This window comes from Chiloscyllium plagiosum, chromosome 10 (genome assembly GCF_004010195.1).
Source record: "Chiloscyllium plagiosum isolate BGI_BamShark_2017 chromosome 10, ASM401019v2, whole genome shotgun sequence".
Taxonomy (NCBI): Eukaryota; Metazoa; Chordata; class Chondrichthyes; order Orectolobiformes; family Hemiscylliidae; genus Chiloscyllium; species Chiloscyllium plagiosum.
Genome location: NC_057719.1, coordinates 74,422,965 through 74,448,320, shown reverse-complemented (window position 1 = coordinate 74,448,320; position 25,356 = coordinate 74,422,965). Strand labels below are relative to the sequence as shown.

Genomic DNA, 25,356 nt, shown 5'->3' with positions numbered 1-25,356 from the left:
GGTCAAGATTGAAACAGTGGAATGACTAAGATGGGAGAAAAATAACCAAATCAGGTAGAAGAGGAGAATGGAGAGAAAGGAAGATTAGATTAAGATCACATAAAAACATAAAAGGGAAACAATGTTATCAATTTAGCACCTGAAGAGTCCCCAAAGCTTAAACTGTCCCCCCTCTAATGCCATCACATGACAATCATCAGCAAATACTTTGTTGCTTTTTAAATTACTTCACTTAACTCTCTATGGTGAGTTTAAAATGTAAGTAACATGCAAATCCAGCAAATACTTAAAAATAAAGGGGAGGATATGGGTGACATACATCCAGTGCAAAGCAACAGCAGAATGTCATAAAATCAATCAGCATGTTCTGGAGATTCAGAATTCATGCTGTACCTCATACCCCTGAAGGGACTGGCTGACTTGCACATTAATAACTTTGTTTCTTGTTAACACAGCTTCCCCCTCCCACCATTACAATCCAGCTGAACCCGAGGGCAGGCTGAAACAGTACACTCCAGTCAAATTATGGGATGCTAGGCTTGAGCAAAAATATCCAATTACCAACTTTTCTTACCAGCTGGTATTTAAAATTATAGTGATAATCCCCGTTAAATAATAATTTTCAAAAAGCTAATGCTTAAAATCTAACATAGTCAGTAGAAGTAACATAGAAGTAAAATCTAACATAGTCAGTTTCTGCAAACCGATACTTCAAAAGTCAAGGCTACATCAAACAAGCCTGCAAATCATTACACATTTCTCTCTCTGCACATCTGAAATAAATAGTTAGAAAATTAAATGTTCACACCACAGAACTGCTTTAGGATGGCAAACAGAACCTCAATAGCAATGTGACACTGCTACTGGCAGAAGTTACAATTGCAGTTAGAAGCAAGCAAAATATGTTTCAGTGAGATACCTTAAAACTCAGAATACCTAGAGAGCAATTGTTGATGTCGACTTGAATTTACAACAATCTAAATCAGTTTTAAAAACATCAAGGAACTATGTAGACTGCTGTCAGATAACAACGGAATTTATATATTAAATACTCATTTAGAATGCTGCTCACCAGGATTGGAATTGTTTTAAAATAATCATTCATAATGGTTTTTCAGATCTGTATGTATTTTTCCTATGTGGGAGTGTAGGAAATACCAAAACCTATTGCAACAACGCAATGAAACAGAAAAATAAATTACAGTTATAGAGCACCTTTCAAGATCTCAGAATAAATCTCCTGTTACATACGAAATGGGTCAGTTGAATTGTGTGCAACCAAGTCCCACACCCAACAGATAAACAACAGGTGAGACAGAGAATTAACATCTCATTGGAAATGTATCTTCAAGTACTGCACTGATGTGTGGGCTGAATTATCTACATATATGCCTGGAATGAGACTTGGATCCCTAACCATCTTAATGTGAAGCTACCATTAAGGCAAGGCTTAATTGGTACACCAACACTTATATTAAAGGAAGCCATGACTTGGAGATGCCAGTGTTGGACTGGGGTGCACAAAAGTTAAAAATCACGTGCCAATTTATGGTCCAACAGGTTTATTTGGAGGCACTAGCTTTTGGAGCAGTGCTTCTTCCTCAGGTGGTTGTGCCTTACGATCTTATTCTCCACAACCACCTGATGAAGGAGCAGTACTCTGAAAGCTAGTGCTTCCAAATAAACCTGTTGGACTATAACCTGGTGTTGTGCGATTTTTAACTTTATATTAAAGGATGCAAGTTAAAAAGTTGATAGAAGGGACTCTTGTGGTGCAGCGGGTGTCCCTACTCATGGACCAGGAGACTCAGATTCAAGTCCCACCTGCTCCAGATGTGTAATAACATTTGTGAACAGGTTGATTAGAAAAATAGCTTAAAAAGCTGACAGAAGCAATCAAGAGTAATCAATAAAGCAAGTAGCTGCACATATCTAGGCAACGGTCTTTGCCATCACCCATCAGGGTGTCAAGCAGACAGCATTTTCAAGTTTGCTTTATGTGGAATACATATGAATTCCAAACAGAAACAAAAGGAAGACCTGCAGATGCTGGAAATCAGAAACAAAAACAGAAACTGCAGAACAACTGTGAAAGTGTGTCACTGGACCCGAAAGTTAGCTCTGCTTTCTCTCCACAAATGCTGCTGGACCTGCTGAGTTTTCCCAACAATTTGTTTTTGTTGCTGCCACACGTGAGTTGTTGAGCAGGATAATAAGGCTCTACTCAGAAGTTACTGAAATATAATTTTGATTGATAATTTTTATTTATTTGTGAACACCTTGTATGACAATTAAGTTAAAAATCACACAACACCAGGTTATAGTCCAACAGGATTAATTGGAAGCACAAGTTTTTGGAGCGCTGCGCCTTCATCAGGTAGCTGTAGAGCAGGACCATAAGATACAATTTATGGCAAAAGATTACAGTGTCACACAACTAAAATGATACATTGAACAAACCTAGACTGCTATTAAGTCTTTCATCTTTTTGAATGGGTTGCAGGTTTCGGTTCATTAGTATGTAAATCCCAGAACTTCTTTTACGTCACATTCTTGAGATAACAAGGTTTTATAAAAAAAGGTGACATCTCAGCTCAGATGATGCATTAAAGGTGTGAGGTTAGAGCCTGTCTGTATCCTAATCTTGAGTCAGACTGGTTCTATTTCCGAAGTGGAATTTACAAAATATTACATGGATTGACTGCCTGCAGATTGTACATTTTTTGAGCAAAATAGCATGTATCTGCAAATACAATTTCACCCCATAAACGTATCTTTGTGTGTGCATGTATGAGAGAGAGAGAGAGAGAGAGAGAGAGAGAGAGAGAGAGCACATGACTGGGAAACACTTCAGCCGTCAGGAACATTTGGCATCGGATCTTCGAGTGACCATCCTCCAAGGCGGACTTCAGGATAGGCAACAACACAAAGTGGCTGAGCAGAGGCTGATAGCCAAGTTCAGTACCCATGAGGATGGTCTCAACTGGGACCTTGGGTTCATGTCACACTACAGGTGACCCCACTACACTATACACTCTCTCTCATGCGCACACACACACTCTTCCATACTCTCACTCACGCAGACCCTCTCTCATAGTTATGGTCCCTCTCATACACACACACATACACACTCCACACTCTCACCCACGCACACACCATCTCTCAGGCTTATACTCCATCACACTCTGACTTTACCAAGCTTGCACACATGCAAACACATTTTTACGTGCACTCACATACACACTCTCTCATGCACACACACAAAAGTCTATGGGGTGAATTTTTATTTGCAGAATTATATTTGTAAATACATTCTATTTTGCCCACAATCTGCAGGCAGTCAATCTATGTAATATTTTGTAAATTCTACTTCGGAAATAGAACCAGTCTTACACAAGATTGGGATACAGACAGATTCTAACCTCACACTTTTAATGCATTGTCAGAGCTAGGATGTCACCTTTTTTTTTTATAAAACCTCGAGTTATCTCGAGAATGTGACTTAAAAGAAGTTCTGGGATTTATATATTAATGAACCAAAACCTGCAACCCATTCGAAAAGATGAAAGGTTTAACGACAGTATAGGTTTGTTCAATATCTCATTTCAGTTGCATGACACTGTAATCTTTTGCTATAAACTCTGTGTCTTATGGCCCTACTCCAGAATTACCTGATGACGGAGCAGTGCTCCAAAAGCTAGTGCTTCCAAATAAGCCTGTTGGGACTGTAACCTGGCACTGTGTGATTTTTAACTTTGTCCATCCCAGTCCAACATTATGACAACCAAAATATCATTTTTAGTCTACCTTTTGTACCAGTTTATCTTCAAAAGAAGCAGAACCATCTAAACAGAAATGCATAAAGGCAAAATACTACAGATGCTGGAAATCTGAAACAAACATGAAATGCTGGAGAAACTTCCTCAGAACATCATCCCAGACTCAAAATGTTAACTCTATTTCTCTCCCCACAGATGCTGCCAGACCGGCTGTAATATATGTCTGAGGACTAACTCCCTGAACATTTGCTGCGTATTAACTGAATTCCAATATTTGTATCCCATTTCTCGTTTCAAGTTGACCATGAAGTTGTTCTGCTCTCCTAAGCTGGTTCAGGTTCTGCACTCAACCTGGGCAGAGTTTCCAAAATTGAGCTCCTTTCAGGACACTTAACACATTTTGCTTTTTGAAGAGGAGTACAGGAATGCTTAAAATAGATTAGAGAATGGAAAAAAACCCAGTCACAATAAATTAACTTTTTCAAACATTGCTATAAAGTACAAGTTCAGAATTTGCTCACTCAAAACCACACACAAAGAGTCCCTAACTCAAAACTTAGAGCTCCTGTTAAGACTGTCACGTTTTTAATAATGATTCCCATAGCTGGAAAGAGACTGCCAAGTAAACATTAAACAATGAAATGTTTTGTACAACACCACTAGGAGACTGATTAAATCCACTTCTAGGCAGACTTTTACAGCAGGAAGATCAAGGACACTCACCTCATTAGTCCAGGCTTCTATTAAAAAAAACATTGCAGACAAGTTTAAAAACAAAACAAATTCATTCTCCTAATTACGTATTGGGAAAATGTCTATATAAACTCAGACTGAGTGTCTCTTCTAAAAGAGCTATCATATATTCTTTATTTACCACAAAATTAGATATAAAAACAAATCTAAGTAAATCACATTAGGTTAAATTATAACTCACCTGTCTCCAAACTGGAAGGAATGCGCCACATGTACAGATTAAAGTCATCAGAGCCAGACAGAACAAACTGTAACGAGAGAAAAAGATTCTTATTTTGTAAAGATTAATTTAAGAAAACTTGCAGATGGGGAAATCACAAACAAACTTTAACGTAGATGAATCAGAGATGATATACAACAGACTAGTTAGGTCTGTTTCTGTGGCTTATAAGGACTGGGAGAAAATTAGGACTGCAGATGCTGGAGATCAGAATCAAAATGTGTACTGCTGAAAAAGTAGAGGTGGTCAGGCAGCATCCGAGCAACAGGAGACTTGACGTTTCAGGCATAAGCCCTTCATTGGGGGCCCAAGGGGGCTGAAAGGTAAATAGGGGGGAGTTAACTCTGCATCAATGTCAATTTCACCAGTTTCCTCATCTCCCCTCCTTGACCTTATCCCAGATCCAACCCTCCAATTTGGCACGGCCCTCTTGAACTGTCCTACCTATCCATCTTCCTTCCCACCTCTCTGCTCCACCCTCCACTCCGACCTATCACCATCAGCCCCACCCTCACCGACCTATCACCTTCCAAGCTACCTTCCCCCAGCCCCACTCCCCTCCTATTTATCTCTCAGCTCCCTTTGGCCACCCCCTCCCATTCCTGATGAAGGGCTTATGCCCAAAATATCAACTCTCCTGCTCCTCGGATGCTGCCTGACCTGCTGTGTTTTCCAGTGTCATACCTTTTGACTCTGTGGCTTACAAGTTACATAACTTAAATTCTTCACCCCTTAAGAAGCATTTTCAGTTTCCTTTTCCCATATTTTCTACATATACATAGTTGGCTATTCGCACTCTTTTAAGTGGAAGTTTCACAATTGAAACAATTAAACTGTTTTCATTGATCAAAAATCAACAATGAACAAAAACTGAAATGTTATTGGCTTAGCTCTGTTGTTTCCTCAACACTAAATACCAAAAAAAAGCGATACTATTCTTAAAAATTAAAAATCAAGTTAGTTAAAGCAATGCACCATTGAAATCTATACACACTGCATTGCATTACCCAATTACGAATTTTACAAATCCTATTTCACCTCATTCCAACCCTAATTTCTGAAGCTGTAAGGTATAAATGTGATTTATAGAACTAACTTTCCAAATCAATGTCCTATCACAAATGGATTTTTTTTAGTGTATAGAAGGAATTTTCACATTAATTGCATTCTACAGCCAAAACAAAAACATGAAACATAAATGGATGAGGTTGGAAAGTGTAGATATATAAAGGAACCCCGGCATTCTTGTTGATACTTCAGTGAAGGGTAACATGCAGATGCAGCAAGACTTTAGGAAGGCTAATGGAAATGTTAGCGTTTATTGCAAGGGAATTTGAGCATAGGCGTAGTGGAGTTTTCCTTCTAGGAGCTGGGTTAGACCTGGAGTACGGTGTACAGTTCTGGTCTTCGCATCTCAGAAAACAGATTATTGCCATAGGTGAAGTGCAGCAAAGATTCACCGGATTTGTTCCTGGGATGTTGGGGCTGCCCCGTGAAACTGGGCTTCTGTTCTCTAGAGTTTCAAAGAATGAGAGATTATGTCATTTGAAACTTACAAAATACTTAAAAGGGATAGAAAGGGCAGGTGCAGCTAAGATATTTCCCCTGATTGGGGAACTGAGACCAAGGCACACAATTTAAAAAATAAAGGGGATGCCACTTATGTTACTGGGTACTCATGTTGAAATCCTGCCACAGCAGATGATGAAATTTGAATTCAATAAACATCTTGAATTAAGAGTCTAATGATAACCATGAATCCATTGTTGATTGTTGGAAAAACGCATCTGTTTCACTAATGTCCTTCAGGGAAGGAAACTGCCATCCTTACCTGGTCTAGCCTATTTGTGACTCCAGACCCACAGCAATGTGGTTGACTCTCAACTGCCCTCTGGGCAATAATTGCTGACCCAGCCAGCTATGCCCATCTCCCATAAATACATTTTAAAAATGTCTGAGATGAAGAGAAACATTTTTATTCTAGGATTGTGAAACTTTGGAATTGTCTACCATTGAGGGGTGTGGAAGCTCAGTCTTTGAGGATGATAATGTTGAGTTTGATAGATTTCAGATTACCAGTGACATAGAGATATCAGGACAGGGTGAATAAGGCATTGAAGTATTCAATCAGCCATTATCACATTGAATGGCAGGATAGGCTCGATGGTTTCCTTGTTCCTTGCCAAAGCCATTGCTGAAGTTGTTTAAGAAGAAGAAAACAAGATCAGAATTGTAGTTTTAGTGCCATTTTTAATTATTGCGATGAGTATTGGGCGGTGGAATTTAAACAGTAAGCATTAAATGAGAAACATTTTTGGATCCTTAGCAGAGCACAGTCATGGTAAGTGACTAAACAACAGTCACAAACCAGTTTCTCCCATCCAAGTTCATTCTTATTTTAAGCTTCTGAGATCAGACGAAAGGCTGGTATGGCCACAAGTTTGGCCACAAACCAAAGTTTAAATTTGGTTACAATACCATCAAACATAACTTTTTGTAAGAACAATTAGCACTATTGAAGCACATTTCCAGTTAGCCATGTATTAAAACAGGCAGACAACAGGAGACACAAATGATTATCCCTGCCATTTTCAGCTACAAATAAAATGTAATGATATTAGCAGTAGGAAGAAGAGCTGATTCAGTGTGTGCGCACATGCATGTGTTAAAATGCAGTAATGTTGGCAAATATTTTGGAAAGCACTGACAGAGGATACAGATTATATAAGAACCTAAGAAACACCTTAAGTGTCTTCAAGTGTGTTCTACAAATTTGTAATGATTTACTGTATCTTAAAAAAAATTTACAAAACGAGTGCATTGCTTAACTGTCGACAATATTGAATTTCACTTTTCACCTTAGTCCATCAACCTATACTTTTAAATAGAATGGTTTGAAAATGGTCACTAGTGTTTTAACACTACTTGTGGCATGTTTTATGACTCAGTTACATTTTTATTACCAATTCTCACACTTGCGTTAGGCATTCTAAAAAAAGATCCTAAGATCATTAGAAGTACAGGTAGCTCTTTCATAATGCGATGGTTGTTTTCTTGTGCAACCCGTGTTATAGAGAAATCAGGTTTTAGAAACAGCGCCCCCAACTCATCAATCACGTTACAGTGAATTTGTGTCAATCAAACACACATTATATATCAGAACAACCTGTAAGAGTAGGAGTAGCCATTCAACCCATCACACATGCTCTATCTTTCAATAAAGTCAAGGCTAATCTAATGGTGACTTGAGCTCTGCTTCTGTCCGTCTCCCATAACCCTTCCGTGTTGATTCTAAATGTTTCTTACTCAATGTTAAATAAAACAAATATCCCAGCCTCAAGTGCTCTCTGAAATTCCACCTCATCATCTCAATAGGAAGTCCGTTATTGATAAACTGTGCCCCTGAGCTCTCACTCCACCTTGCCTCTTGTTTTTCTTCTACTCTTGTCCTATGCTGTACCTTCTACTATTGAGGATGGGTACACAATATTTGTTCAAATTCTCTGTCATTTCCTGGTTGCCCATTTTAAATTTTCTCTAGTTTCACTAAGGAACCGATGCTTACTTCAGCTACTCTCTTCCTTTCCATCAGATCTTAACACCTTTGATTCAAAGTTCTCACAATTGTGTTTAATCTCCTCATGGTCTCACCCCTCAGAACTTACTAGAAATTTTCTTTTCTCCAAAACTAGCCTGTTACAAAGAAACCTCTACATCAACCGTAGCCATTGCTTTCTCTGACTCATAGTGGTTGCACCATCTATTGGTCAAGTCCTATCTCCTTTCCTAGAGCCCACTGTCTAAGGTCTTTAAGACCCTTTTTAAAACCCGCATTTGTCAGCAAAGATTTAGCCACTCAATCTAACAGCATCTTCCTTGTTATGCCTGATTACACCTCGATAAAAACTTACGGGGTACTTTTACATACAATAGATGAACAAATGTACACAATGCAATTTCTGATTTGTTCTTCCCTTTTAAAAGTGTTTACTTAAACCCATTATCTAATGGGTCTAGAGAATTACAGAGAATAGCTTCCCAAACTATTTTCTATTCACCACTTATGGATTGTTGATGCTATACCTCTTTGTTTTTAGCACTGTCTATGAAGTAATTATATCAGGACATGCTCAAAATTCAACTAAGCATTGTCTACTTGCACTTGTTGAAAAGAGAAAATCAAACCTTTGCTGAATCCACTTAAATTTAAAACTTGAATTGGTGCCATCATTGTAGGTAAATTTTACAATTTATGAATAGTGCCCAAATGTGAGAAACAATCTTAGTTTATTACCAAGGAGAGAAAAGCTTTTAAGTTTTCATCTACTTTTACCTGGAGCAGAAATAGCATGAAGCAAACATTATTTCTAGCAGTGCTGTAACACCAGTATATTCAGAGTATACTATCCTTTTGTTTCAAAGAGAAAAGGAGGCTCAACAATATTAAGGATTAAATGCATTTTGTTTAGTCCTCATCATTACAACTTCCCACATTAAAGTATATTGAACTGATGTTTTCCCACTGGTACAGTGAACAGCTGGCAATTTCCATGTCAAAGGGAGGAAACATCACAAACTACCAACGGCAGAAGGAATAGCCTAAGGCACTTTATAGAGATGTAAACCAGAGGCATATCATAAGATGAATGGCAATGGTAACTTGCAGTTTGAAAAGCAGTAATAAAACAATCTACAATAAGCAAAAATTATTAACCTCTTAAGCGTTTCCAATTTATTATTTCCGATTTATTTTAACCGCAGTATTACTTTTGCTTTAGTGTAGTATAATGTGAACAGAACACCACAGTGCATATGATTCACTCAATGCTCAGTCCACGTTACTATCAAGTCAGCTCTGAAAGTCTGGCTAAAGCACTAGCAATGACTGTGACTCAAGTCGCCCCATGTTTCAGAGAGCAGGGTGACACGGTGGCACAGTGATTAGCACTGCTGCCTCACAGCGCCAGAGACCTGGGTTCAATTCCCTCCTTAGGCAACTGTCTGTGTGGAGTTTGCACATTCTCTCCGTATGTGTGTGGGTTTCCTCCGGGTGCTCCGGTTTCCTCCCACAGTCCAAAAATGTGCAGGTTAGGTGAATTGGCCATGCTAAATTGCCCGTTGTGTTAGGTGAAGGGGTAAATGTAGGGAAATGGGTCTGGGTGGGTTGCTCTTTGGAGGGTCAGTGTGGACTTGTTAGGCTGAAGGGCCTGTTTCCACACTGTAAGTAATCTAAAAAAAATCTAATAGACTTTTGACTGGTTGGAAAATTTACTTTTAGAAAGGCTTTCAGCCATAAAACGACTGCAAAATTGTGAGAATCTTCAAAATTAATTTAAACACGAGACATGAATATGAGCAGACGGTAGAAAAGTGGAGGGAAATGAGTCAACACAACAACAAATTAGCGCTCAGTGAATGTATTTTTCATTAAACATTTTTCCTAACCTTCAACAATAACAAAGCTTCATTCATCAATTTAATGCAGTGACAACCTCCGCTATGTTTATTTTGCAGTCAAGAAAGGGAAAGAGCAAGAGGTCTGTTCTCAGACTTCCACTCAACCCCCTCGCATACAGTCACCCTTCTAACGCGTGCATCTGACCAAGACTGACACCCTCTCCCCGCCGCTGCAAACAAAGCATTTCAAAAAAGGGAGGAACAGCAAGTTGGCCATCAAGTCTGCTCTGCCATTCAGCAAGATCAACAATCTTCATTTCCACTTTCCTGCCTTTTCCTCTTAAACCTTGATCAGCTTACTCGAAGATTAGGGTTACTGGTCCTAGATTCTCTTGCAAGGAGAAACAACCTCTCAGTAGATTCTCTATCAAGCCCCTACCCTAAGAATCCTATATGATTCAATAAGATCTCCTCTCATTTTTCCAAATTTCACTGGATACAAGCCCAACCCACTCAATCTCTCCACATAAGAAAAGCCCTCCAGATGTGGGATCAACCTTGTCAATCTTCTCTGGATTGCTGCCAACATCCTTCCTTAGATGAGAGAGCCAAAACTATTCACAGGTTCAGTGCATTCTCTTTACTGACATGATTCTGCTTAATAAGTGTTTAGATTTAAATTTATGATATTCCAGTAATCCATGTGCCTCTATACTGTAGCCATGAAGCAGCAAAAGCATGAAGCATTCAATTTAACGTTAAGACACACCACGTAAACACAGCACGGCAGGAGACTATGGAACTCTGACTCCATCACCTTTTGAGGAAGAGTGTCCTTAAATATTTATAAGACAGAGGTAGGTAGATTCTTGATAAGCAAGTAAGTAAAAGTTCATCATGCCCATCTGGTGTGCAGAAGCATAAAGTAATAGATCAGCAACAATCTTGTTGGATAGTGGAGTAGACCCAAGGAGCAGGGTAATCCACGCATGCTCCTAATTCGCATGCTTATGTGAATGTGTGTATGATGTCCAATCTTCCACCCCACCCCATACATCATTTTAACCTATTGCTTTCAAACTAAAAGCTCTTATGAATTCACCTCTTATCACTTGTTCTCATATGGAGTTTCCATTTTAGCAACCATTACGATAATTTAAAAAAAATTCCTGATCTGCCCCTTCATTTTTTTTGGATAATTAGGTTTTAGCCACTTCTCTTTTTAAAAGCCACTATGTCTGGTAATGACATGGCTGAGCTCAACAACTTCTGTGCAAAACTCTACTTCCAGCTTCTCCTTTCACTTTATCTCATTAAATTTCTGCTCGTTACTGGCTCATTGACTAGTGGGAACAGTTTATTTCTTAGTCATTGAATCAGGTCCCTTCCTAATGGCCAACACTTACATAATATTCTTTTAAGAACAGAAAGAATAGACTCATTATATTTGGATTTCCAAAAGGCTGCATTATAGACTCATTATTAAGGTCAGAGCATGCGAAGTCAGGGAACAAGTAGGAGAATGCATAACACACTAGCTCTAAAACAGAAAACAGACTAAGGGTGAAAGGTAGCTATTCAGAGTGGTAGAAAGTTTGAAGTATTGATGTGCAACAATTGTGCTAGGATCACAGTTGCTCACTGATGCAAATCACTTACATGAATTTTTTAGACTCGAGAATTAAAGCACAATTTTAAATGGAGGGGAGGCTGTGGTGAAACAGAACGTCACTGGACAAATAACCCAAAGCTCTATAGAAGCACGGGCTGAAATCCCATCCCAGCAGTATCAAAATTTAGATTCAATTAATTAATGTGGAATATAAAGCTCATCTCTGTAATAATGACTATGACAACTATCACTGGTCACGGCAAAAACCCAACCTCCCTCCCTTTAGAGAACATCTGCCATCCTTTCTTGGTCTAACCTATGTGTGATTCCAGATCCATTGCAATGTGGTTGATTCTTGACTCTGAAACGGCCAGGAGACCTCTCAAGGGCAATTAGGGATGTGCTACAAATGCTTATCCAGGACACTCACATCCCATTAATGAATAATCCCTTTAAAGAAGAAAAATTGTAAATAACACCAAGTTGGATGAATACAGCTAACAGAACAAAAATATGACAAAAATAGAAGAAGCTGTTAATCTACTTGAAGAATAGGTGTCTAACTGGAAAATTAATTTCAGTATAACTAAGTGTAAGGAAGTACATGTTGGTATGAAGAATAATGGGCCATATATGTTTCGGAAAATCAGTTTCTAAAAAGGAGGGACAGAACAGAAGGAATTGGCAGTCAAGATACATAAATCATTAACTTGAGTGGTACAGGCTAATAAGGAGATTTATTAAAAAAAGACAAGGAGATTAATTTCTAGGATAGAATTGAAAAGCAGAGAAGTTACGTTAAAAAAAAAACTGGAATGATACCAGAACTGAAGTATTAAAGTCATCAAGAAAAGCTAAACAGGTCAGAACTGTTTTCCTGAAATGTGGAAGACTGAGGGGTAACCAGTGCTCCTCAAGATTATGAAAGGGTTTCATAGGGAAGACATGGAAGATGGCTCTGAAAACTGGACACAATATTGTAACCATTTCACTATTTTAAAGAAATTAAATAGAAGCTGCTGCTGCGGATTTGCTTTCTCCTGCTCCTCCAAAGTGTTTGCTTGAGGCTCAAGTTGGCTTCGAGTAGGGTCAATCAGAACAGGAGATTTGCGAAATCACTCAGTAACCAAGTGAAGTTAACAATAAAGAATAGCAGGTTAATCTGATTAAAAACAGAACAAGATATCACTCACTCCATCGCCTGGATACCTTAAATATAAAGTTCAAGGTGCTCTCAGCTTTTAAATAGAGGCGTATTCTATTTGTAGGAAAAGTAGAGCTTGGTCATTGCTTAGACAAATCAAAAACCACTCCATTCAACTCTCTTTCACATAGAATTCACACTACATCTCAGAAGTATGCATTCTGTGCAAGTAAACCAATCCGTGGAAAGGCATTAAACATTGTTTTTGATATTGTTTAAACAAGTAATTTGAGTCTATTTAATAATGAGGAGGGCTTTGAGATTAATTTTATTATTTTGGATAGAACAGGAAGCAAAGGAGAATGAGAATAATTAATACTTTAAGTAATTTTTAAAATGCCAAAGTAACACAATTTTAATCATGCATCACATATATTTAAAAGATTGCTCAACACTTGAATGTATACAACTGACTAACAGAAATGAAACTGTATTTCATTATATAAACTTTACCAAACAGCTTTTGAAAAGTACAATGAGATGATGTTAGGGCAAATCTTAAGCAGCTTTACAGCTCTGTCATTCATATGGCAGCCAATCTTTTACACCAAGATGTTAAACAATTATATGCTTACATGATAAAAACAAATTCGCTATAAAATATATTTTCATACCGTATATCAAATGGGATGTGTTTTGAGCAAGTTTCTGAAACTGATACCTTTCTTTCCCAAAATCTACATAACATGCAAAAACAACATTGTAGAGAGGTCTCATACTATGCCAACATTTTACATATTTTATAATTATTTTCACCAGGTGAAAGTTGCTGTTGCAATGAAAAGAACTTGATCATGTTCAGGTACAACTTTTCCGATTCTCTTCCCTGGACAGTATAGCTCTATGCTTCATTAAAAGAAACTCACCTAAATTCAACCGTTACCCTCGCAGTTCTGTTAAATTAAATATCTCTATACCTTGTTTGGCTCCTACTCCACACTATATTGAATCTATAATCATCAGCTTCAAATCCTTCCTCGTACCACCTGACTGTGCACTGTTTGCATTCTACACTATTCAGAATAGAACCAACACAGCACTCTCCTTAGTTTGACTGCCTTCTGAATCATGCAGCTATACTCTGCAATTGTTTCTCCAACTTCATCTACTTCTGTAGATTATACCTTCGAAAATCTCTTCAAAGTTACGTCAATTTGACTCAGTTGGTAGTACTGTCGTGCCTTAAGTGAAAGATCAAACCTCACTGCAGAGTAGTGGACAAAATTTCGGTCAAAAATCCAATCCAATCCTGAAAGATTTCTGCATTTTGGAATGTATCATGTTTCAGACTAGATTATAAATCCTGCTTCTATGTTCTGTTAGACATAGATCCCACAACATTAACTAAAGAAGACGACTCATGTTTGACACATCAGTGAATGCATGCCTCTCAAAGTCACTGTCTGAAACACCCAAAAGATGAAAATGATTGATCTATTAGAAAAAGTGACAGAAGCAGCAGCAGGAAGAGAACTAAATAAATTCCAGAAGATGCAGTACAGAAGAACCTCACAGGAGGCTCCATAGCACTGAAGACATCAAGTAGACAGGGGACAAAATGTCTGCAGATCAATTTCCCAGCTCGGCGAACATACCCACAACTACGGCAAAGTGACAGTAGCACGACTTCAACAACTACGTCTTCACAATGAGTGGTGACAGGATAGGAGAAAGTAGAAGGGGGTCAGATGCATTTTGCCTTGCAAGACGTGTTCCATTGTTGTCAGCATTATGTCTAACAGGTGGTCACGCTCAGTAAGTAAGCCAGAGCACCTGATGTGAAGGACAAGGCAACAAAACAGATACCTGTTCACACACCATCTAGTGGGAACTGTCCTGAACCTTATTATCTACTGTCGTCGTTCAAGATTCTCTTACCAATCTTTTCCGCAAGAATTATCTGCAGCTTGCTTCCTTATTACACAAACAGTGGAAAAGGCGAAATATTTGTCTCCAGAGAAAAGGCTTTTAGCCATCACCATTCATTAGACTATTTATCACAGTGTGCATGATTACAATAGTGGAGGGACAGGAACAACTTTTAAGAGTTTAGTGATAAGCAGAAAGTAGTCACAACAAGTGTTTATTTTTCAATAATGGGTCAATATAGTTGGGGGGAGGCAAGAGAGATGTGCTGGGGAACAAGCAAATGCCAAATATATAGAGATGGAGAGAAGGTTATATGTTGCTGCAGTACATTCATAAGAAGATGCATGCCTACTTTTCATAAGTTCATTACATCAATATCGCTAGGTTTTGGTGTACATAGGTACAGCTTCTATACTTGCCTGTGTGGTATAAATAGTTACCAATGAACGCATCATGAAAAAATCCCAATTTGCACCATCATGGTCTCCACTGCCGTTTTAGAGAACCTTCAATACTTCAGATACCCTTCTCCACTTCTTAAGTCATGATGTTACAGTCGGCTGCTAGCCATTTTAATTGCCTCAAGACAAAGTTACCAAACCTCCGGGAAACAGCTGCAAGCAATTCATGAGAAAAATTATCTAAGTATTAAGAATAAATGTTTCTTCACTAGCTTTAACCACTTTTAACTATTAATTCTACAAAACATTTGAAATGAGGATATCATTTCAATTCAAAGGTCATCCAATCTCTGTTAGCTTTCAATTGTTGTGCAAAGGCAGTCTAGAGTGAGGCAGGAGTTGCCATAAAGCCATTACAGCGAGTATGGGAAATGACCTGTTAGAGTGACATGCCATATGATGAAAATGCCAGCAATGATTCTGGCTTCTCTTAGTAGCCTTGGTTTAAGATGATGGAGTAGCATCTGGCTTCCTATACCCAGAAGGAAAGCTACCCATGGTGTACACTTTGAATATTTGCTGCATGCCCATCACATGCAACTGAAGAATAACATGGAAAATCATTGCGGGTCTGTGGTGCCTTAGATGGACAGCTACCAAACCTGTGAACCACACACACACATCAAAACCAGTTTCTACGTATTTACCAGACTACATCTGGTAACAGAAAACCAACTGCAAGTTTAGTCTTGAGATTTGTAGATTAAAGTGAGGTCTTAAAGAGAAGTTTATTGTGCTACCAGCAGGGTTCAACACACTCCAAACCAACAAGCATATCCAATCCAATCTAGGAAGACCAATCTGAAATTGATCTCCAGGTATGAAAATCAATATTCTGACTTTCCAGAGAAAGCAACGGGATTAAACTCAACAAGTTACCACTTGTCATTGGCTGCATTTAATTTTCAACTAAACACCTAAAATGTACTTCTGGGATAAATGTTTCCAGTGCAAACATGTGGTGTGAATGCTTTGTTCTGCCAAGTGCGTATTAAATAGTATTTAGCAGTGACTATGAAATTTACTCAATTTACTTGCTGTTCCATGTAAACGTGTTAATTTCCTCTCTGTAACTCCTAGAAAGTCATCAGGGAGATTGTGCAAGTCCACTCAGCAGCTTGAAAAGTTTCAGACAGTGAATTGAGCTGCTATCACCAGAGTTAGCAAGGCATTGGGCAAGTTCCTGTACAGTGCAGCTGGATCAATCTTTAGATAATGGGCTTTCATTCCATTCATGATCTCAAGCCCCAAGTATGGTGATGATTCCTTTTACTTAATATTCTATTTAAGGAGGTAATAAATTATACTCTACTTACCAAGAAACATTTGGACAGGTGGGCACAATGCTTTTGAAGGGCAAGATTCACTGGAGACTCTCATTGATGATGTTACCTACTCATGGTGATGAAACATCTGAAAACAAACCTTCAAGCTCAGCGAGCTAACCTATCATCAACCTGAGCTACAAATCTTCTCAAAAACTGCAAGCAAGATTTGTTCATTATGAAATATTGCAGTCAATACATTCATAGGGATTTATTTGGATTTAGCACCATGGAAGAACCAGCCATCGTTGCTGACATCAGCTGAGGCATACCTTTGGAGTATACCCACCCAAAAGGTATACCTCAGCTGGTGTCAGCAACGATGGCTGGTTCCTCCACTGTACTAAATCCAAATAAATCCCTATGAATGTATTGACTGCAATATTTCATAACGAACAAATCTAGCTTGCAGTTTTTGAGAAGATTTGTAGCTCAGGTCAATAAGTAAGTTAGCTCACTGAGCTGGAAGGTTTGTTTTCTGACGTTTCGTCACCATGACTTGCTCAGTTGGATGGACAGTTAGTCTGCAAATCAGAATAATGCCAACAGCGTGGGTTCAACTCCCATATCAGCTGAGGTTACCACAGGATTCTCCTTCACAACCTCTTCTCTCGCCTGAAGCGTGGTGACCCTCAGGTTAAATCACAACCGATCATCTCTCTCAGATGAGAGAACAGCTCTATGGTATGGTGACTAAAGCAACTTTACCTCTACTTACAACTTTAAGATGGAGCATGCAGTGCAGGCCATAAAACACAGAAGCAGATGTCAGTCATTCAGAATCAAGTCAGTGCCATTCAATGAGATCTTGGACAATCTGAATGTCTTCAATTCCACTTTCCAACTTTATCCCTATAAACCTTGAATCCCTTAAAGATGTGAAATCTATCTCAACTTTGGATATATTTAATGACCCAGCCTCAAAGACCTCCTATAGTAAATAATTCCACAGATTTACAACCTGCAGACAAATTTACTCCTTATCTATGACGTTAATTTGAGATTATACCCACTGGTCATGGGGAAACAATTTCTCTGCACCTACCCTGTCAAGCCCCCTAAGATTCTGATACTTTTCAATAGGTTCTCCTCTCATTATTCTAAACTCCAAAGAGTACAGGCCCAATGGACTCAACCTCTACTTATAACACCAGGGATCAACTTGGGGAGCCTTCTCTGGACTGCCTCCATTGCCATTCCATCTTTCCTAAGATAAGGAGACTAAAACTGTTCGAGTTGTGGTCTGACTAATGCTTTACATAGTTTAGCAAGACCTCTCTAGATTATTAGATTACTTTACAGATTAGATTATTAGATTACTTTACAGTGTGGAAACAGGCCCTTCGGCCCAACAAGTCCACACCGACCCGCTGAAGCGCAACCCACCCATACCCCTACATTTACCCCTTACCTAACACTACGGACAATTTAACATGGCCAATTCACCTGACCTGCACATCTTTGGACTGTGGGAGGAAACTGGAGCACCCGGAGGAAACCCACGCAGACACGGGGAGAATGTGCAAACTCCACACAGTCGCCTGAGGCGGGAATTGAACCCGGGTCTCTGGCGCTGCGAGGCAGCAGTGCTAACCACTGTGCCACCGTTTTGTGCCACTATTTTTATTTCTCATTCTCTTGGAAATAAAAGCCAACATTCCTGCATTCTAGCTTTTTGCAACTCATGTTTTGGATCCCCAAATGCAGCCTCTGTGCTGCAGGTTTTCTACATTCTTCCCCATTTAAATAATATTCTTCCCGTCCAAGTCTTTTCCCATATATGCCAAGTTTTGTATTCCCTGCATTACGAACTACATCTGAGCAGGTACAAGTAGTGCTCACCTCTAGTCCTGTGGCACAAAATATACACAAACTAAATTCTTATCGCTGGTGTTAAAGCACTGAAGGTGGTCAGTAGAAATCCATTGGAAAAAGGAGAGTAGAAGATAAAGGCTGAAGAGTTTTTCCCAAAAGCTTTGAAATTTAAGTGTTGCATGAAATCCTTTGGGGCTAAACACTTGATCAACAGTGGAGTAAAAATAACCTACTCAGCCCTGGAACATTTTCAATTAGGTCATATATAGTTCACCTTTATTTCAAAGTCCATTCACCTGCCCAGGACCGACAGTTCTAGCTATGCTTACCAAACAGAAATCTAAGCAATAGGCTTCAAATTCCATCAGCCATTTTTTTAGATTTTTGTACCTGCTCACCAATAATACAAAACTCAAAGACGAGACCATTTGTTCCTCCACGGTTCTTAATCTCCTGATAGCAACTTTTTATTTAACCTACTTTTCTAATCTACCTGCTCAGAGAGGTTATCACACCTCTAACAGCAAATGAGACTTGAACCTGGACCTTCCAGTTAAGGGGTAAGGACACTACCACTGTTCCACAAGAGGGCCCCAGAAAAAAAAATTCAGATGTGCGTTTCCTGGAACGAGGTGGATGACTTCACAACAGCCACTAATAAACTGAAATCAGCTCATTTTGACTATTCATGCAATCATGTTCCCATCATGTCTGCCAACCTAGTGTCACCTGCCAACTTGAATTTCTACAAGCCCCTCTTTACCCAACTAATCGATAGATATAGAGAAAAGCTATATTCTCAGTATAGATTCCTGGGACTTGTTATATTCTTCTGAACAAAATATATCTCTTTCTCATGCTTTCCTTGCTCTTCATAGATCCCTTTTCCTACATTTTGCTTCCTACCTTCCAAATAATCACTGACCCATATTACCCTTCGATTTTGTGTGCTTTATTTTTGCTAAGAATCTATCATTAAAAAAACCTTCTGGAAATCCATTGAAGCAGCAGCTACTACAGTAGGGGACTTTAAGTCCAGGAGGTATAACGCCAAAGGAAACAAATTGACAGCATTCCACACCAAATCCTGCCGTGTATGCTTCATCAAGCTGTCAACTACCTGGAGCCAGAGAAAGTAAATTAGTACACTGCGTTTATTGCAGCCCACATTCCTGGTTAGGAAACGTAAATTCCCAATGCAGGGCTGATCTAACTCCCAAATGAACTAAGTTTAGATGAAATTATAGGAGGCTGGTCGGTTATCAAGATTAGAATACCAATGCATTTCAGATTTTGGGTCGCAATTAGCACTTAAAAGGATAAATAAAAATTTCTAACTTCTGTAACACCTCTCGACCAGGTCTCCTGGCCCAGAAATGCAGACAGTATCACTGATCCAGAAGAGTCCTCAAAGCTACTTTGTTACAGATATTTTTAATCCACCTTTTGTGATGACACTCCTCTGAAGCAAGGGAGGCTTGAACATAGGCCTTCTTCTAGCTCACTACTACTATTCCACAAAAGTCCTTAAAATTCACAACCTGTGATGGTCAGGAATTGAATTAGGTCAACCTGCTCAGAAGGCAGCAATGGTCACCACTATACTATCATTGCTGACTAAATCGGACTTGTATATACTGTTATAATCACCTCAATATGACACACATCTGGGGCCAATGGGACTTGATTCCCTTGAATCCAACCTTCTGGCACTATTTCGTTATATGTTTACCAATTGTTAGAAAACTACCCAATTAACTTCTCTAAAAAAATACAAAAAGAATAGGTCATTAATTTGTTCTATTCAAATTAATTTGCTCTCAGTAAGGAGGCTGGCTCAAGGTTCAAGCTCCACATGCTCCAGAGGTGAGTAATAGCATCTCTGAACAAGTTAATTAGAAAACATTTGTTGCGTAGTCAGGTGGGAGATCAACACCAAAACTTCACTCCTACTGATTCAAGCGATGTCTTTATTGGCTACCACACCAACGCATTTACAGTGGAGGTAAAAGCTACATCAGGGCACGATATCCATATTGGAAGGTTCCTCTTCAAGTTTACTTTTTGGTTTTCAAGGGCTGCTTTTTCATTCTCACTAACTCCATTTTAAATGATGCAATCACATGGTAACATTACTTTCTGTATTGATATATGTACTGTGTGATATTTTGCAAATGGACTGAAGAGGAAGCAGAATTAGAAGAATTCACCAATACCAACATCAATAATCAACAAAACACCATTAAACTTAAAGCCCCGACACACAAAGAAGCATTAATTACACAGACACACAGGATTTAAATTGGCAGAAGACAACACATTATAAGCTGGCAATTACTTCTCCTCAAAAATAACTTACGTAAACTTGAATACACAAAAATCTATCAACTTGCAGATTTGTGAGATCACATCACATATCCACAATATTTTAACCAACCTTAATACACCTACCAATAATTTAACAGCTGACTTACTGATCATTACTAAAGCATCCATTGTGTATTCAACACATAGCCCCTGAATATACGCAGCATTAAGCTAGAGATTCCACATTCATGTGGAAGTGATTTTCTTAGTGATTTCAAGTTCTCAAAGATTGTTTGAAAGGTTTAAAACTATTCTCCCTGCATATTACTTGTCTCTCCCTCCCAAACTTTGTGACCTTCCAGTCTACTCACCACATCCACCCCTCACCTTGCAGCCCCTGTCCCTCTCTCCTTGCTCCCATCCCCTTGTGGCTTACCCATTTCCTTCCAAATTCCCCTTGTGGATTTCATATCTCCCCAACTCCTTCCCCCTGTGGTCTTCCCATCTACATCTCCAGCACACCACCTGTCTCTCCCTAAGCATCTTCAGCCTGTCCTTCCTCCACAGATGTGGCTTCCCCTCCCCCTGCGACCACCCCGTTTCCCTTGCTAAAACCCCCCTTTCCCTTTTTAGCAATCAGGAACCACCACCACCTCAGCTGCTTTGGCATTTCCTCCTCCTCATCCCAACAGCCTCCCTGTCCCCTCCCTCCACCCCTGCTTCCTCTCCCCACATCCTTTTGTGATTCCCCCGCCTCACTTCCAACCCCACCCTCCCACACAATTCCTGCTCCCTCTGCAGCGTTCTTGGCATGATCTCTTCCCCTCAGTGTCTCCTGTACCCCTAAATCCCCCAGCTGCCGTCTCCCTCACCTCTCAAAACCCTTCAGCCATCTGCTCTGTCCAACCCTACCCGCACTGCACCCTCCCGCTTTCCCAACTTTCCCTTCAGTCCAAATCCTCTTCCCTTCTCTTCTCCCATCATCCATTTCCTGCTTTCCCCCATTCCTTGCTGTCCAGTAAAATCCCTCCTATGTAAGATAAAACTGTTTCTGAAAACATCTTATCGCTAAACCTTGAGAGTTTGGACAACTGAAACATATAGTAGCACAGTCACCTCCTGATCAATAAGCTCCCTCTCCACCTGAACTCTGATGTGGAACACACACTGCTTTTAAGTTATACTGATATGGGTTTAAATTGTGTCTTCAATGCCTGCAAAATCTCTCCTTTTTCGTTTTTCTGCCATTCGGTAAGGCCTGAAAGACTCTTTGTTTAGCATTTATAACAGGGCTACTCATCTGATTTGCTCATTGTTTTTACTGAATTCTGCAGCTACTTCATAGTTTTACCACTCAGTGTGGAAAAATTTTCAATACTGTTTCATATTTAATTTCTGCAGAAGTAGGGATAGAAGATTTATCTGCTATTTTGACCCAAATACAAAACTGCAAACTAATTTTTTTTTAAGGTAAACTTCTTTTTTGTTTCCTTCAGTAGTTGACACTTACAGCTCTGTAAATCCATATATTTTCAGCTTACCATTTCCGACACAACGTAATAAGCAACATCTGGGATGACTGCCATAGACTGCACACAAAAGAACTTAGAGTCAGAGTCCTCCAGCACAGAGACAGATTCTTTGACCCAAACTGGACCATGCCAACCAAAATGTCCATCAATGCTAATTGCATTTGCCTGCTCTGAGCCGACATCCTTCCAATCCTTTCCTATCCATGTATTTGTCCAAATATCTTTTAAATTTTGTTAACGTACTTGCCTCAACCACTTCAGCTGGCAGCTCATTCCATATGTGTACCATTCTCTGTGTAAAAAAGTTGCTTCTCAGGTTCCCTTTTATTCTTTCCCCTCAAACTTTAAATTGATGCCTTCCAGTCCTCGATTCCCCAAACCTGAGAAAAAGACAGTGCATTCACCCTATCTTTGCCTCTCAGGATCTTAAACGCTTCTATAAGAACGCCCCCTCAGTCCCCTACACTCTAAAGAAAACATCCTACTTTGTCCAACCTCTCCCTATAATTCAGACTGTTGAGTCCTGACAACGTCCTTGTAAATCTCTTCTGCACTCTATACAGTTTAATAACATCCTCCCTAACGCAAGGTGACCAGAAACAAACACAATACTCCAAGTACGGCCTCACCAACGTCCTGTACAACTGCAACATAAGTTCCCAAGTTCTATACTCAATGCCCTGATTGATAAAGGCCAGTGCGCCAAAACTGCCCTGTCTACCTGTAACTCCACTTTCAGAGAACCATGCACCTGAACTTCAAGGTTCACTTACAACAGAGGTAGAGATCAGATGACTGGCAAGCCAGTTAATATGTCAAGTACATTTGCATTTCTTCAAACACCTACCTTTCTCAATTTTGGTCTCAATGATTCTCCCTCCTATTCCTCCCTACTTCGAAAGATGCCAGTTCATCCTAATCTCTGCTATACATGTCTCACACCAGATTTCACTAATCTATGTTGATGCTAGATAATGTTGGATCCTGGCATCCCAGCACATCCTTTTTAGAATCATCAATCAGATGTCAAATTCTCCTCAGAATCATACTGCAAATAATCAGACCCTTCAATCACTCCAGGTCCATGCTGAGCATAATCCCATGCCAGAGTAGTCACGCCAGCCCTGGTGTCTGTCTGTCGTACATGCTCACACACACTAAAAAACATGCACATGTTCATCAGCCATGCCATGCCTTTAGCCACTAGAGTTTGAAACCTCCCTCTTCTAAAGCTACAGGACATGCACTAATGAGCAGACATTCAGTTCACCCTTGCTAAATTTTCTCTTTTGCTTGATACCCAGTTTTCTCTGTTTCCTCCTCCACCATTTTTCTACATTAGGAAGCACACAAAAATGAAAATAGTTCTGCCTCCAGGGTTTCAATAGCTATTTGACCAAAACACTTTATCAAACAAGCAAACTATTATTCTGAATTATTTTCAGGCTTTTAAATCAGTTCAGACTGATGATATAATGATTCAACTTATTTAGACACCATTCTGTTTGCAACATGCAATCTTGCCAAAAAAAAAGTAAACTTGGCTGCCATTGACACAGCCTGAAACATGACCAGGAACAGAGAGAGAGAGAGAGAGAGAGAGAGAGAGATGGAGAAAAAGAGACAGACAGACAGACAGCTACATCTAGACAGGAAGCTATCTTAGGCAGCACCCAGTACCAGATATGCAATGCTGGATCAGAAGTTACTATGAAGTTTGATGTGAATGGGCTATGATAATACTGCAGCTAATTAAGCACAGATTGAGGACTGAACCTTGTGCCTTTGAGTCTCTATGGTTCAGCTATACATTGGATAAAGACATGAAAGTGCTAAACTGAGACAGGATAGTTTTAAACACACCAGATAATGTGAGTTGAAAAAATAATTTTTGCACTTTAGCTGCAAAAGGCAATGTACTCCCTGGTTTGACAATACTAGAGGAATTATTACTGTGTTTATATAATAGGAGCATGTGCAGCCATATGAGCCTTCTCCACCACATTGCACCATCATGGCTAACCTCCTAGTGGCAGTAATTCTACTTTCCTTCCTGCTACCCAGCCCTCAATCATCCTCAACTTCCTTACACTGCTCTCCATGGAAGAGAATTCATGTACTAAATGTCGCACCTTTTATTTGTAAGTTGTGCTCCCTAATTCTAGAATGTCCCTTAAGGGGAAACATTCACACAGCATCTACCTTGGCAAGCCCCCAACATATGTTTCAATAAGATCATCTCACATTCTTCTAAATGCAGAATATAGGCCCATTAACCTTCAGCCCAATAATCAGCATAGTAAACGTTCTCTGAAGAGTCTCCCACACCTTCTTAAGGATATCAAATCTGCACACAAGACATTCATGCACTCACACCAATGCCCTATATAACTTTGATACTCCATCCCCCTTGCAATAAAGGCCAACATTCCTTTTGCCTCACTAATGATTTCCTGTACTTGCATGCTGTCTTTGTGCTTCAGTTACAAGGTGTCCCAGATCCCTCTGCACCATAGCAGCTTGCAGTCTCTCAAATTCTCTGATTTCTCACTCTTCCTGCCAAAGTGGGCAATCTCACAAAATACTCCATCTGACACATTTTTGCCCCATCACTTAATCAAACTATATCCCATTTTTGACTCTCTGTATCCTTTCCTCAATTTGGTGTCCCAACTATCTTATTAGCATCAGCAAACCTCAATGCGATACTCTCAAGTCGTTTCATCAAGTTCATTAATATAGATTGTAAGTGCTTGAGGCTCTAGAACTGATGTCTGTTGCACTCCACAGGTGACAGTTTGCTGAAAAATGACCACTGTTTCCTGTCAGCCACAGCCTTCAAATCCTCCTGAAAAACTGAAGGAAAGCATGCGTTGTACCTTTTTCAATAAAAGAAAAGGATAAATCTGGCAAGTATGGGTCAGTTATTTTAATGTTAGTGGTAACGAAGTATTTTAGAAATTAACAGTCATTTGGACAAGCATGGATTTAATATAAAAAAGCTGAAAAATGTGTTGCTGGAAAAGCTCAGCAGGTCAGGCAGCATCCAAGGAGCAGGAGAATTGACGTTTCGGGCATAAGC

The 25,356-nt window shown here is 39.5% G+C and overlaps 1 protein-coding gene across 1 annotated transcript in view; it reads right to left on the bottom strand.

Moving 5' to 3' along the window:
- Window positions 1-25,356, bottom strand: part of dcaf5 (ddb1 and cul4 associated factor 5) — a 100,825-nt gene that overhangs the window by 14,685 nt on the left and 60,784 nt on the right. Inside the window, exon 7 of the mRNA XM_043698096.1 lies at window positions 4,714-4,780. Within this exon, the coding sequence (XP_043554031.1) occupies window positions 4,714-4,780 (67 nt within the window). The remainder of the gene's footprint in view (window positions 1-4,713; window positions 4,781-25,356) is intronic.